The sequence below is a fragment of the Mauremys reevesii genome, linkage group 3 (assembly GCF_016161935.1).
Source record: "Mauremys reevesii isolate NIE-2019 linkage group 3, ASM1616193v1, whole genome shotgun sequence".
Taxonomy (NCBI): Eukaryota; Metazoa; Chordata; order Testudines; family Geoemydidae; genus Mauremys; species Mauremys reevesii.
This window is the reverse complement of record NC_052625.1, coordinates 152,588,985-152,605,738: the sequence shown is the minus strand read 5'-3', so window position 1 is coordinate 152,605,738 and position 16,754 is coordinate 152,588,985. Positions and strand designations below refer to the sequence as shown.

The 16,754-nt window shown below is 40.2% G+C and overlaps 1 protein-coding gene across 3 annotated transcripts in view; it reads left to right on the top strand.

The window, feature by feature from the left end:
* The window catches only part of KCNQ5 (potassium voltage-gated channel subfamily Q member 5), a 480,883-nt gene that overhangs the window by 417,844 nt on the left and 46,285 nt on the right, over positions 1-16,754 (top strand). For all 3 annotated transcript variants that reach the window (XM_039530234.1, XM_039530236.1, XM_039530235.1), the window contains 4 exons: positions 1,922-2,097; positions 3,372-3,497; positions 12,012-12,122; positions 16,200-16,295. In XM_039530234.1, coding sequence (XP_039386168.1) covers positions 1,922-2,097; positions 3,372-3,497; positions 12,012-12,122; positions 16,200-16,295 — 509 coding nt within the window. The remainder of the gene's footprint in view (positions 1-1,921; positions 2,098-3,371; positions 3,498-12,011; positions 12,123-16,199; positions 16,296-16,754) is intronic.

The following is a 16,754-nucleotide window of genomic DNA, read 5'->3' as shown; positions in this document are numbered from 1 at the left end:
TGCCACGTAGAATCAACAACTTCTTTAATAATTATTTAAGCTGAAGACTCTCTTTAAGAATGACTTAATTTTAAAAATACGGTTTTGAGAACTAAAAAACTTTCTATAAAGTACAAGCGTGTTTAGTCTTTTTGAAAACAGAATTTCATTTCCTGTTGAAGTCTAGTAAAACGAAGGAAATATCTCAGAAATGTATTGAATAAAAAGGAGTTAAAACTCTAACTTTAAAGATGTTCTGGGAATCTTCTGCCACAAAGATAAAGGAAATGTAATCATCAAGAAAGAATTAAAACTCTATCACATATGTGCATTAACAAACTGCATATTGGTAAGATAAACAGGCACCTAAAGACAACCCATGATGACACTGAACCAGTGAAAGAAGGACAGCAATCAACTTGAATTTAAAAAAGCCTGAAAGAGGTGTGTTTTCTTGTAACTTCATGGAACTAGGAAGGAGAGGAGTATAAAAAACTCTCAAGTAAGCACCCCTCACACACACACTCCCTGCTACTCTGCTCAGCGAACGCACAGCACTCATCAGCTTATCCTGCCCATCTCTACGAACAAGCTACCACACAGAGCTAAGAAAAACAGAGAAGGCTCAGAAAGAAACCAACCGAAGAAAAACCTCTTGGCTTCCACATGAATTAGTGAGAGGAAGTTAACTAAGGCTATGTCTATACGCACAGCGATGCAGCAGTACCGATAGAGCTGAGCCGCTGCAGTGCGTCTGGTAAAGACGCTCTATGCCAATAGAAGAGAGCTCTCCCTTCAGCATAATAAAACCACCTCCGCGAGCGGCAGAAGCTATATCAGTGTAACTTATGTCACTCGGGGGGGGTGGTTCTGATGTGCCTCCACTGCTGTTCCCACTGCTACTGCGCTAGTTCAGTAAGAGCTAATGTGAGTATGTGTACGCAAACAGGAGAATCACATCCCAAGCTCATAGTATAGACATAGTCTAAAACAGTGGGAGTCACATCCCTGATTTAGTGATAAGAGAAACAATTAGTAAGAGCTAGCCTACCGTTTCTTGTTTCTCTGGGGTAAATATTTTTAGTAATTTTTTTAATAAAATTACTTGGCATCCAACAATTTAAAATTACCCCTTTCTATTCCATACTACTCATAGCTACTGCAGGCCATAATCCATCTAGCTGTCTCTGCTTGAACAGTGTTTCTTCTCCTTATCCTCTCCTAAGCATGGCACTGGCTCCAAGAGTTATAAACAAGCATTCTGCACTTAACAAAAATTTTTAAATCTTTGTCGTGAAGAAACAAACTCTTGTGCAAAGTATTAACACTCGGAGTGCTGGAACTTTCCAGACTGCCAGCTAAATGAATGCTTAGGAGGGCATTTAGGCAACCAAGTTTATTTTTGTTTTTCCCCCAGGAAATTGTATATAAGGGGAGCTTGTATCCAGAAGCTCATTACTGCACACTGCATCACATAGTATTTGCACTCATAGGAAAATAAAATGTATATTTATAAGTCTAAATACTTCCATTTGACTCATGTAACTGAGAGGGCTCTGTTTTCTCTTACTGGTTTTTTTTATGCCTTTTCATAGGAATGTTGCTACGGGGGAAAGTAGCACCACAGTTTTAAACCATCAGATGATTTATACAGTTCTACAAACAGGGCTTGAAAATACCTTCCACGAGGCAATTAGTTCCTTTAGTACTGCCCGCCTTATCAGTATATGTTTTTAATATTTCTAATGTAGCTAATGATTTTCATCCTGAAGGGTCTCTAAGCACTTTTTAGACTCTAGTCTTGATCCCACAATCCGATCTCAGACAAAATTCCCAGGGAATTGAGTAAGGGTAAGGACAACGCTCTTCACTCAGCATATGTACATCTATGTTCATGATCACTTTATGTACATTAATATCTTCTGTAATGTATTTCTTTCAGACACCATTGTTCTCATCGCTTCAATAGCAGTTGTTTCTGCAAAAACTCAGGGTAACATTTTTGCAACATCAGCACTGAGAAGTCTTCGTTTCCTACAGATCCTTCGTATGGTGCGCATGGACCGAAGAGGAGGGACTTGGAAATTATTAGGTTCAGTAGTTTATGCACATAGCAAGGTAACTTTCATTGAATTCGTCAGTGGATTCAACAAAACTCTATGAATCAACATCACCTTATATATTTATCAGATTTCAGTGAATACCTAAAACTTCCTAAAGTAATGTTGGCTATGTAATGCATTATCAAAAATATATCTTTTCATGTTCATTCAGATTTCTGAAAATATGCTAAAAATATTGGCCCTGCTTCACCACCAGTTGGATGCTGGTGTAATTCCATTGAAATCAGTGGAGTTACACAAGTGTCAAACTGAACTGGGAAATCAGGCCAATTGTTCAGGCTGGCCAGAGAACAAGAATTCTTTTTCATGAAAAAAATCTGAGATTTCAAAATTTGTTTTTGTTCCACACTGGCATGAAAATGAAGCCTTTCAAAACCTTTGGCGAAAAAACATGAGAGAGAAAGAGAGAGAAAGAGATCCACCCCACAATAGAATAGTCCAGTAGTGGATATTTGAGTCCAAAATACAGAACATTACCACATAAGGTAAAAAAGAATCTCTATTAGCTACAGTAGCATTAAAGCATATAATCTCTGGGGACCAATCACTAGACAGAGGGTAGCATGCTTGAAAAAATGTCAGAATATGTGACTAGCTAGCAGAAGGAAGGGGTAAGTACCCACATTAGCCATGTCGTTGCATACTCCCTTCATTTAGACAAAACTCCTGAGTTCTATCCTTGTTTACAACTTTGAGGTCCATGTAGTATAGTTAATGACCACGAAGTCAGTTTGTTCATGCAATCACAGGTATGAGCTGTTCAGAAGGAGATAGTGTAAATGAAAGAAAAATATCCCTTTCGCACAACAAATATTTAATGATCTGTACTAAGTGGAGCAGCTTCAACAGGAAAGACTGAGAAAGAATGACACTATAGCCCACTGGTTGGGGCCCTCACCTGGGATGTGGGACACCCAGCTTCAAGTCTCTCTTCCAAATTACGCTGAGCAGGAGCTTCAGCCTCAGGCTCCCACATAACAGATGAGCGCCCTAATCACAAGTCTATTGGCTGTTCCGTGTTGGCTCTTTCCCCGTCCTGGACCTGAGAAACCTCTTTGATGAATCAGCATTTTCCAGCATTCTTTTGAAAAATTGCCAATCACTTCTACCTGTTGTTTAGAGACAATTTATGTGAACTGAGAAGCATTTGATTTTTAACTGCTAAAATGCCAAAAAATATGGACAGTTTAATTATTTTTTCTTCAAATGCCACTCCACTCTATGTTTAATCTTTTTAATACAGTCTGATCTTTATTTTCTTTTATCTAGGAATTAATCACAGCCTGGTACATAGGATTTTTAGTACTTATCTTTTCCTCTTTCCTTGTCTATCTGGTGGAAAAAGATGCAAATACCCAGTTTTCTACATATGCAGATGCTCTCTGGTGGGGCACAGTAAGTATAGAAAGATCATTTGAACTATTTAGCTAATACTGTAGAATATTTAGCTAATACTGTAGAATATTTTGTATTACATGAATGCACATATTAAAAGATGTAAACTTATAGTGGTCCTGAGGTATCCCAGTGCCTGTGTCTTGAAAAGGCATGTACATCTGTGAAAAATTCTTCTGAATGCTACCCTTCCATCCTAATTTGGTAGCATTTTTACACCTGTTTTACACAGATGTAAAGCCCCAATTTAGCAAGATTCTATCAGGTGGATAGAAAGCTGGCTAGATTGTCGGGCTCAACGGGTACTGATCAACGGCTCGATGTCTAGTTGGCAGCCAGTATCAAGCGGAGTGCCCCAGAGGTCGGTCCTGTTGGTTTTGTTCAAGATCTTTTGTTCAAGATTTTCTTATGGCTGGAGCTCCCACAGTTCTGGTTTATGTACGCCAACTAAGATTAATAGAGAAGCAAGGTGGGTGAGGTAATATATTTTATTTGACCAACTTCTGTTGGTCAGAGAGACAAGCTTTTGAGCTACATAGAGCTCTTCTAGCGTCTCTCATATCCTGGGACCAGCATGGCTATAACAACACTGCATACAACTAATGATCTAGATGATGGGATGAATTGCACCCTCAGCAAGTTTGCAGATGACAGTAAGATGCGGGGAGAGGTAGATATGCTGAAGGGTAGGGAGAGGGTCCAGAGTGACCTAGACAAATTGGAGGATTGGGCTAAAAGAAATCTGAGGTTCAATAAGGACAAGTGCAGAGTCCTGCACTTAGGAAAGAAGAATCCCATGCTAGGACTGGCTAAGTGGCAGTTCTGCAGAAAAGGACCTCGGGATTACCGTGGATGAGAAGCTGGATATGAGTCGGCAGTGTGCCCCTGTTGCCAAGAAGGCCAATGGCATATTGGGCTGTATTAGTAGGAGCATTGCCAGCAGATCAGGGGAAGTGATTATTCCCCTCTATTCGGCACTGGTAAGGCCACACCTTGAGTATTGTGTCCAGTTTTGGTCCCCCAGCTACAGAAGGGATTTGGACAAATTGGAGAGAGTCCAGCGGAGAGCAACGAAAATGATCAGGGGGCTGGGGCACATAACTTAGAAGGAGAGACTGAGGGAACTGGGCTTATTTAGTCTGCAGAAGAGAAGAGTGAGGGGGGATTTGATAGCAGCCTTCAACTATCTGAAGGGGGTTTACAAAGAGGATGGAGCTCAGCTGTTCTCAGTGGTGGCAGATGACAGAACAAGAAGCAATGGTGTCAAGTTGCAGTGGGGGAGGTTTAGGTTGGATATTAGGAAACACTTTTTCACTAGGAAGGTGGTGAAGCACTGGAATGGGTTACCTAGGGTGGTGGTGGAATCTCCATCCTTAGAGGTTTTTAAGGCCCGGATTGACAAAGCCCTGGCTGGGATGATTTAGTTGGTTTGGGTCCTGCTTTGAACAGGGGATTGGACTAGATGACTTCCTGAGGTGTCTTCCAACCCTAATCTTCTATGATTCTAAGACCTTTAAGCATATGCTTAACTTCAAACTTCGGTACAGCTGCATTGTTGAAGTCCATGGGACTTGAGAACATGCTTGCGTGCTTCGCTGAAAGGGATAGGGTTATTCACATACTTAATAGTAATCATGTGCTTAAGTGCTTTGCCAAATTAGGGATTAAGTAACTATACATGGTATAAGAAAATGGAGAATCAGTTCTAGATGTTGATGTTTATTCAAATTTCTCTTTTGATCTTGAAATCTGGTTAAAAATCTCACCAGAACAAACTTTCTTACAAGATTCTGAATTTTTCTGTTTTCAGTGGGAATAGAAATACTATACAAATAGTGAGAGCTGCACTGTGCTGCTCAGACAGTTGGAAGGCTTCCCTAACAGGGAAGCTGCTTATTCACCTCCTATAGGTGTATCCCCCTCCAGGAGATAAAGCAGAACTCCTGTTCCCACTGGCATAGTAGAACACCTTGTGCTCCAGCAATCCCAGACAGTCAATGGGGCCATTAGTGTAAATATAGACTTAGAGCATCACTTAGGCTGATCAGGGGACTAAAAAGGTAATTTCCCCACCTCAGGTGTTGCGTTGACAGGAGCAGAACCGGGCCCAAGTCTTTCTTGTACTTCCACTCCCAGACTAGTCAAAATCTGAACTTGCTTAGAGAAACAACAAAAAACAAAATAAACTCCCAGACACTTCTGAACCCAAAAAGAATGTGCATTTGGGGTTTTCTTTACTTTTGGGGCAAAAGGTAGGTTTCCCAAACCTTTTTCTTTGAACCAGTTCGCTCATTCTTAGGCCATAGGTTACCCTTCCTCCTACGGGTTGTATTTTTGAACTATCAGTGAGTAGAAATGTGAGCTTTGAACATGTAGAACCCAAAGTATCTGTTGGTTGCACAGCAACAGTTATAAAAAATACAAAAGTATTTTGCCTAATTAGACTTGTTTTAAAATATCAACAAAAAATGTCTCATAAAATATTTAATATTTGATCCTTTAATCCTAATGCAGATAAGACTTCCATTGACTTAAAGTTAAAAAACCATTGTATCAAACTCTGTTCACCAACGTAAATTGCTCTGGATTTACTGCAGTGTATGTGAGAGCAGTTACTGCTGGCCTGAGTTAGTAAGAGTTTTGACTGCTTCACAGTTGCAGGACTGGGTTCATAGTTGAACCGTGGGGCTTTGATAAAGTCAGGCCTTGACCCTGTAGTCATATCCACAGATCCAAGCAGATCTAATTGCATGAACAAGAGCTTAGTTTTATACTTTGCTTCTCCCCTTCTTGATATTTTAGAAGGAAAAGCCCTGCTAGGAAACAATCCTTTTATAAAATGGTGGCTTAAAATACTTTGTATACAGTGAAAATGAAAATGTATGACTCATGGGTCAGATAATTTGTACTAACTGAGAAAACAGGAATTTTTTCTTGCTATCAACAGAAAAACAAATTATAATTAAAAACCTAAAAACAATTTTGTTTACTCTTTAGTTAACCTGAATATATTTAAATTCTTAATACATTCAGGTGCATAAAATTACTGAAATCAGCATATCCCCCTAATTCATTATTTTTGTTGTTTCCCTCTTAATAATGATAATTGCTGTATTATCTGTAAAACAGTATGTGGGAAATGTAGTATAGTTAATGACCAAGAAGTTAGTTTGTTCATGCAATCACAGGCATGAGCTATTCAGAAGGAGATAGTGTAAATGAAAGAAAAATATCCCTTTCGCACAACAAATATTTAATGATCTGTATTAAGTGGAGCAGCTTCAACAGGAAAGACTGAGAAAGAATGACACAGTAGCCCACTGGTTGGGGCCCTCACCTGGGATGTGGGACACCCAGTTTCAAGTCTCTCTTCCAAATCACGCTGAGCAGGAGCTTCAGCCTCAGGCTCCCACATGCATGGGAAATGTAGTCTTTTGATTGCCAGAATAACCCACATGCAGGTTTTGAAAAAGTCAGATCACATGGCATTCTAGGGGGCGTCTATGCTTAGTCTCATTGATTTGTTTATTTGCAGCAGTTATTCTAATTTACATTCCACTGTATACACCAAGTCCCAGAATGGTTTTGTGATGTTTCTTTTTAAAAAAAAGGGAGGGACTAGCCATGAATAATCCTCTGAAGTTCCAAGCTTCTAGAAACACTCATAACGCCTTCTCCTCATACCCAGCATGCTGTAATTAATTGACACTAGCACACTCATTCAATCAAATTATCTAAGGGCCATATCCTGTCATCATTCCATGTGTGATACTCTTATTGAGGTCAACGGGTGTTTTTCACTGAAATCAAAGGCAGGATATGACCTGTTATTTTAAATACGTCTAGATTTCCAATCTGCAATTCTAACATAACATAAATGCCATCAATGTGGATTTTCTTATGGCTGGAGCTCCCACAGTTCTGGTTTATGTACGCCAACCAAGATTAATAGAGAAGCAAGGTGGGTGAGGTAATATCTTTTATTGGATCAACTTCTGTTGGTGAGAGAGACAAGCTTTTGAGCTACATAGAGCTCTTCTTCAGGACTTAGACCTCATCCACCTAGTGTCTCTCATATCCTGGGACCAGCATGGCTATAACAACACTGTACAACCAAGATTAGCAGGTGCCATGCAGGGCTCAAAGAGCAAGAATACTTGGAGAGGATGGCAAATTAATTACATAAAATAATTATTTTAATAGACCATATAAAATGTGGGAACAGGAAGGGGAAGCATTCCTTGGCTTAAATATCTGTGTTCAAGCCCCGTGGGAGTTCCCTATCACTTCAATGCTATACTTACGTGTGTGCTTTTTGCAATTGCCATATATGGTGATTTGTTTTACCTGAAAACATAATTTAGTATGGTATATAAAAGATTCTTGTATAGCTGGCATCTTTTCAGAATTTCTCTCAGTAATATTGTCTTTTCCTTTTCTAATAATACATTGTCATTACAATCGAATAATGGAATATCTATGGACAACTATGTGACTACCAAATGAATTCATTATGGATAATGTTATTACAATGAATATGAAATACTGATGATAGTTTCCAATTCAACACTATCAGAACTTGAACACATTTAATTATTTCAATTAACCTCATAATATGTGGAGATTCAAAAGGGAATTATTTATTAAGAAACGTGTAAATGCATCTGATTAAAGAACAAACTATTGTAATGTGAATTAAACAGAAAGGAAATTCTATCCTTGGGACTCTTGCTTGGTCCTGTTTTTTCTTCAGAGAAATTCTGTGCTGAGTGACTTCTCTTCTCTCCAGAGGGCTTTCGGGTGTCAAGATTCATGGGGCTCAAAGTTTGTCTAACTTTTTGGGAATATTGTCACCCTACAATGTCACTAATATGCAGACAACACTAAGTTTGATGTCTTCTTTTCTGCAGCCCTACTGGAGACATGTCCTCATTCTCCAGTTTCTGGCAGAGACAGGAAAATGGATGAAAGCCAGTTGATTTAGGTTCATTCCTGAAAAAAGAGGTTGATGCTGATTGGCACTTTGAGGAATTAGCAAAGTAAATAATCATTCTGTCAATGGAAGGCATCTGCCCACCTTTTGTCAAAATGGTTTAGAATTTCAGGGTCTTACAAGCCTTGTAGCTGCTCCTGGCTTCCCATATGGCAACAGTCATTTGTCAGGCCAAGAAGCCATTCCTTTTGGAGGTAGACCCCATCACCGGCATGCCAACATTACTATGGATCACTCTCACAGAGGCTAGCCTTGACGGCCACTTGAATATTTCAGCTAGTGTAGTGAATGACTGCCTCCTTTTTAGCTCGCCTGCCTTTCTCTAAGACAGGGGTAGGCAACCTATGGCACGCATGCTAAAGGCGGCACATGACATGATTTTCAATGGCACTCACACTGCCCAGGTCCTGGCCGCCGGTCCAGGGGGATCTGTATTTTAATTTAATTTTAAATGAAGCTTCTTAAACATTTTAAAAATCTTATTTACTTTGCATACAACAATAGTTTAGTTATTTATTATAGACTTATAGAAAGAGACCTTCTAAAAACATTAAAATGTATTACTGGCATGCAAAACCTTAAATTAGAGTGAATAAATGAAGACTCAGCACACCACTTCTGAAAGGTTGCCGACCCCTGCTCTAAGACATCACACCTGTGCTTTGTCCTCAACAATGGAAGCAGTCATGGTACTGCTTACTATCTACAAGCCCTAAATAGCTTACATCCCATTTACTTAAGAAACTGTTTCACCACCTTTGCCCAGTGATGACCACTGCATTGAGCTGCACTGCTTTGGCCAAGAGTGACCTCTGAGAGAATAGTAGGCATTTTCCTTGGAAATTCACTTCTGCCAGACAACTGTCTAAGCCTGAACTTGGCCATATTTAGAACATTAAGTAAAATACTTCTTTTTGTCCAAGCTTTCCACTAATCACAAGCTCTGGAATCCTTGATATTTAGCCTATTCTTGTCCATCTTATCCTTTAAAATTCAGTTTGCTCTGTTCTGGATGTGAGCCATTCAGTGTTCCATTTAGAGTTAATAAATCCACTCAGTCCATAAGTGGGTGAAATTCATTCTACTTGCCTAAAGCTGCAGTATTCATTCCTCTATGCAGAGGAGATGCAATAAGGCAAAATCCCTCCACCCCAACCCAGTCCCAGGGTGCAGGGCTGCTACACAGCCCTTCTCACACTCCTTTGCCATGGGTTTTATTCCAGTGCAGGAATAACCCTTCCGTGCTGGTTTCCTGGGGTACTGGAGCACTGTAAATAGGTACCTGTGACCCCCTCCTCTGGCCATAGCTCCAAAGTAGCTTTTTTTGTGACAGGATATGGAGAGTTGGCATGGAGGTCATTTCCTTGGCATGGGGGAAACCCGTCCCCCCTACAGTCCCTGATACAGAGGTCCTGTTGCAAGACATTCTGCACTGGGATGAACTCTTCCCAGAATGAGCAATAGGTCTCTTCTGGAAATGATTTCTGTGATCTATTATCTCTGACGGCTATTAAACAATCTTTTCCAGATAGTGTGCCCCACAATGCAAATCTGTTCCTCATGCTCCATACTTAAGATACTACAATCTTTTGGCTTGTCCTGCCTTTGAGACATCTTAATAAACTGCATTAGATGGTGGGGCAACATCTGGGATACATACTGTAGTCAGAGGTGGCATGAGTTCAGTGACTGGTGGTAGCAGCTGACTTACATAGGCAGAGCCCTCCAGCACATATTGACTGAGCACTGCCATGATCTGTATTTGTGCTACATGGCAGTGACCCTGGCCTCTAGAATACAACTTGTTCTGCATATATACACACTGTCTTTGATTACCCTTTCACATTAAGGGGAGTTATGAAGAATGTTTTACAAATGCCATCCTTCACTTATACTATCCTCATGCATGTCTGAGCTGATATTACCTGATGATTTGAGCTACTTCTTTCATTAGTATAACAAGAATATCTCATTCCAAAGCTGAGTGCTACGACTAGGTGCAGTCGGCTGTGGGCTGAGTCTCACGGAGCCGTAATACACATTTTTACTTTAATTTTGACTTTCCCTATGCAATCTTTGCATTCAGAAAACCTATAGCCAATGATCAGTGTTGATGTGACAAATTCCTCTGAAGTCATTGGGACACTAAGGCCAGTGTCTGCACTAAAAACTTAGGTTGATCGAATGCTGCAGCCATGCTGCTGACATGTTTCTAGTGAAGAAACACCTATGGTGCTTTTTACAGTGCCTTGTTGCCATTCGTTTTTAATGCACCTCTCCACCCTATGTGCTTGGGGGTTTTATGCTGCAACAGATGACTCAGCTCTAATTGTCCAAATATGTTCACAAAAAATATTACTTCTTTCTGCACTTCCTTTGACCTTGTCCTTATCTATGAACTTATACTTCCCTTTTAATCACTGGAGTATTAAATCTTTGCATTGTAGTCCTTGGCACACATGTAGTCTGTTGTGCAAATTCCTTCAGTGTACTCCTGATTGTTACACTAAATAGTACAATTACATATGCACAAAAAATGACAATGCCTTCTGCATGATTTCCACTTGCTCAGATTCACTACTAACATCTTCATTGTCAGAGACGATGCATAACTCTTGATGAGAGAGACACAATTTAAAGGTTCTAAGGGGGCACGTGACTGCCCCACACATTGGCCTGGTCTACACTAGGGGGGCAGTCGATGTAAGATACGCAACCTCAGCTACAAGAATAGTGTAGCTGAAGTCGACTTATCTTATGTATACTTACCTCCCGTCCTCACAGTGTGGGATCGATGGCCACGGCTCCCCCGTCGACTCTGCTTCCGCTTCTCGCCGTGGTGGAGTTCCGGAGTCGACGGGGAGCACATTCGGGGATCGATTTATCGCGCCTAGATGAGATGCGATAAATCTATCCCCGATAGATCGATCGCTACCCGCCAATCCGGAGGGTAGTGTGGACATACCCATTGCCTCTAGGCTGAGGAGCAGCAGCAGAAAGTGCCAGGGCTGTGGCAAGCGAGTGCCTCAGGGAGCATGTCATGGCAGCCAGGCTCCACAGGGAGGGGCCAGCTCCGGAGTGCATCACCAGCTGGCGCCAGGCTCCTTTATGGGAGAGGCCCAAGCGGGCTGGGTGGCTCCCACCAGCTTCCAATCCACTGGCTCTTGGCAGGAGGTGATGGTTTTCAAACTGGGGGTGGGGTACGGGACATGACCTCTAGTTTGAAAACCTCTGTGCTTAATGCAAGGCAAAAATCTGGGAGGGCACATGACCCCTCATGCCCCCCACACACTGCCTCTGTTCATTGTTACAAAGTTATTGATATCCATTTATTTAAATAATGTTTTTCCTTTACAGGTGTGTTCTAAAATAGAAGATTGTGTTATAAGAGAAACATTTAGATTTTCATGTGTCTTGGTGAATGATTATTTACTGGAAAATTCTTGCGTACTGTGTATCTGACCTGTCGTTTTTCGCTCAGGTACTTCTATTGCACATGATATTTATTCATTGCTTTTTAGATCACATTGACAACAATTGGCTATGGAGACAAAACTCCTCTTACTTGGCTTGGAAGGCTGCTTTCTGCTGGGTTTGCTCTACTTGGAATTTCTTTCTTTGCACTACCTGCTGTGAGTATCTTTACAAAAATTAAAAAAAGGTAATAGGATCTTCAATAACTCCTAAGGCTGACATGATGTGAGAAGCTGCATGAAGCTTTCAGCATAAAGAATCATTGTTTGAATATGTAAAGCTCCTTCACTAATGTTAAAACTTTTCTAGAGTGCCTTTTCATAGAGTAAGGAAATCTGATCATGCAGTTGGATCATCTACCTAAAGCCCCTTTTCCTGTGGTGTTAGCCTGGAACACTGGGTTATTATGAATCAAATGTTTCTAAAACTGTACAGTTACTCACTTATGAGCTAGTACGTCAGATATGGCCATCTATTACCTAACCACAGAGTTTAAGTAGTACATTATTCAGTTAAAAACAAGTATAGGCCCGTATGGTCGGTTTTGAAGCAGAATTCTTCATTGGTTTAATTTATTCACTGTCAAAAATGTTGGGATGATATGGCCCAAATGAAAATGTCATTGCAAAGACTTATCATTGTATTTGTGTGGGGTTTGGGCTTGAACAAAACTGGAAAATATCTTTTTTTTCCAGGATTTACTCCTGTTGCATTTTGAAAAACAGAAATTCCTTTCTCTGCGTGTGAATTGTGCCTCATACCCTAGCAATACATTTCTCTCAGGGCTTTGAAATGATTGAGCAGATATATTCTTCTGGATTTATTGCAGTTGGAAAAAATAGGACATTGTGAGTGGGTGGTCTACAATGACCATGTCAGATCTATCCATTGACTGTAGTAGAATGCATTAAATCAGGCAGAAGCTGTAAACCATATTGCACACACAGGCTCCAAGCTGTTTTTTATCCATTGTGTCCAAGGATTCTTACTGGCTCGTTTTCCTCTTGTCTTGTTCTATTTCCTTTAACCGAAATAAGCAAAAGAAAATAATAAACCATACGCTTGTACTTTGCTCACTCATATTTGAACCTGTCATAGAGGAGATCCAGCATTTAACATACAGCTTCCAGCTTAGAGGCTGCCCCTCATTTTTCATAAAAACTTGAGTTTCAAACCTCCTTTTTCAGGGCGCCTCACTCCCTTATTTTTTTTCCTTTTCTCCTTGCATGGTGACTCTCGGTTATTTAGGATGGGAAAATTTGAGCTGGGATGTCTTAATATTTTCCCATTAACCCTAATGGCCCATCATTTGTCATGTCCTGGGTTGTACCATTCTTGGTACTTGGAGCTAGTCTCATCCAGTGAGGAGGCAGCCTCCCCTTGCCTGGCTGACTACTATCTTGTGATAGACTCATAGACTTTAAGGTCAGAAGGGACCATCATGAACTTCTAGTCCAGTGGTTCTCAAACTGTGGGTTGGGACCACAAAGTGCATTGTGATCCTGTTTTAATGGGGTTGCCAGGGCTGGCGTTAGACTTGCTGGGGCCCAGGGCCAAAGCCTGAGCCCCACCATCTGGGGCTGAAGCCGAAGTCTAAGGGGAAGAGCCCCTCCACCTGGGGCTGAAGTCCTTGAGCTTCGGCTTTGCCCCGCCACCACTGCCCCAGGTGGTGGGGCTTGGGCTTTGGCCCTCTGCCCAGGGTGGCAGGGCTTACGCAGGCTCAGGCTTTAGTCCCCTCCTCCTGGGATCATGTAATAATTTTTGTTGTCAGAAGGGGGTCACGGTGCAATGAAGTTTGAGAACCCCTGATCTAGTCTGACCTCCTGCACAGTGCAGGCTACAGAACCTCACCCACCCACTTCTGTAATAGACCCCTAATCTCCGTCTGAGTTACTGAAGTCCTCAAATCATTTAAAGACTTCAGATTACAGAGAATTTCAGATGGAGTTGAATGTTGCAGCACAAATTATCAGCACAGTTTTATAGCTGCAGAAATACATAAATTCATAACCACAGTCTGTATACATATCTCATAATGACGATCAAGTTCAGAATATTACAAGTTCTTATAGAAGGCCTTACTAGCATACTTTTATACACAATAACATTACACAACCGGTTGATTCAATTACTATGGGTACATCTTCACTACCCGCCATATCGGCGGGTAGCAATCGATTTCTCGGAGTTCACTATATCGCGTCTCATCTAGACACGATATATCGAACTCCGAACGCGCTCCCGTCGACTCCGGAACTCCACCACCACGAACGGCGGTGGCGGAGTCGACGGGGGAGCCGCGGACGTCGATCCCGCGCCGTGAGGACGGGTAAGTAATTCGAACTAAGGTACTTCGACTTCAGCTACGCTATTCGTGTAGCTGAAGTTGCGTACCTTAGATCGAACCCCCCCCCCCCCAGTGTAGACCAGGCCTTACTCTTGGGAGTTCAGCCCCTCTGTTCTCCCCTGAGGGTGCCTGCCCCCTGATTGTAATAGAAGTTCATTCTGTTAAATGCAAAAGTACATTTTATTCTATAAATGACTACTTGATAAGAAAGACACAAGAGTTTATGAGATTTACAGACATTAAAGGGACTTTAATGGAAATGAGAGTAATCTAATGAGTACTGGAGCTGGTAGAAATATCATAACATTTAACGTGTGTATACAAATGGTGCATTTAATAAGCTTGAATCCAAAGGGCACATTTACTACTTCTTGTATTACACCTGCCACTGTACATATGAAACATCAATATTTAAAAAATTATTCACTTGCAAATAGATCATTTTAAAAATTATTTTAATTGGCATTAGAATACTTTTATATTTAACCATATAGACTGACCAACATTAAAAAGTCAGCATTTACCAACAACATTGCAACATCTGAGATTCCGCAGTTATTTTCCTTGTTTAAATACAAAGCCCTACTGCATTATCTCAGATATTACAGTGAAATACCTATTGGCAAATGTTGACACCAATGGTACCCACTGTATTTGAATCAATGTGTTATATAGTGATCCCGAGCAGAAAACGTACTCTTAGAGATGACTAGGGAGTAAGATATTTATATCTGCAGATGAGTATATGAAAAATGAATACAACCTTAAAATACTTGAAATATCAGAAAATGTATTCCTCATGTCATATCCATGTAGCCATTCATTTTCTTCATGAGCAACATTTGTGTTTAGTCAGACTATGGAAAATATATTAAGATGTGTGTATCTTTCATGGATTTTCTTTTATTTTTCTTGCATAAGAGTCAAGTTGAATCTTTCCTCCTTATAATGCAAAATTATTCAGCGGAATAACACCTCTTGCAGAAGTTTAGGAAGCAAGCATCTTTGCACTTTTGGCCTGTTCAGCAAAAGAATGAATATTCTTACCCTGTAAAAAGCCAAAAGTGGTAAAGATTTAATTATAAACTTTGTTTCAAACCCGGTATTCCCAACCCCAAATGTTCAAAAATCATGAGTCAGGCTCACCAAAAATCATGAGTGGCTTTATAATCATGAGATTATGTAAAAAAAATAGATTTTGTGTTCTTTTGATTTACCTTCTGCGTTTTGAGCCTTTAGGGTTCACTGGGCTCACATATTGAAGCTTTTTCCACAGCCACAAGGACTAGAAACTTACCTTTTCATTAAGAATGAAGGCTGAAATCATCACATAGCCACTTGACTCCAGGAGCTGGGGCTATAAGGAAAACAATAATTATCATGAGACTCATGACAAAATCATGAGAGTTGGCAACACTGCAAACCCCATAGAATGAATACTACAGATTAATTAATTAAACTGAAAAACTTGCCATATGCAAGCTATTTTTGAATTTTCTAAATTCAAAAGTTACAACACAGGGTTGTGACTATAAGTGGAGTATATAAATGATTGTTTGGCTGCCTATACAGATACCTTATTTGGAATATCAGTAGCACACAGTAGCATGGTTTAGATGAGCAGACATTCATAACACTGCAAATGTTATTTCTTATGTAGGAATTCTCTTGTCTTCCTTAACAGTGAATGGACATTGTCTTACTGTTAAACTTTGTACTGTAGTAAATGTGGTTGTTTAAAATAATCAGACAAAACAATGCTAATTGTGAATGATGGTGCTTTATTTTTTTTATCACTCTCACAATAACTTCAGAGGTGATGTATTTAAACTATTTCTTACAATTACCTTCCTAATGATAAAAACTCTTGTGTTGTATTTTACTCTAGGGCATTCTTGGCTCAGGCTTTGCATTAAAAGTACAAGAACAGCACCGTCAGAAACATTTTGAGAAAAGAAGGAATCCAGCTGCCAGTTTAATTCAGGTAAATATCAAAGCAGTGAGAGGATAAAAATAGATATCTAAGTGCTTGTTAGGTAAATTTTATCTCCTGTATTATGCAAAGTTCTGTAGAAATATTGTTTAATTGCCACAAGTTGAACATACTGTTAAAATGAACAGTGTTCAATAAACACCATGTGTTTGTATAATGTTATATTCAGCTTTTCAGTGCATGGTTCATGCATTGTTGCATTTCAGATTAATATCCATGCCAAAATGGCCATGCAAGGATGCAAATTATGTGCAGTTCGGCTTGACATTTGATTATATAAATTACTTGGAAAAACAGATTTGATCACTAAAGGACAGGATTAAGAGATAGCACAGCACTCTGGCCCAGATTCAATTACTTTTCACTACTAGAGAGTTCACAGTGCTCAGATGAGTAATACGTTCCTTAAGAATTTAGAGTTTTCTGTCCAGAGAATTGCTTTCAATATCA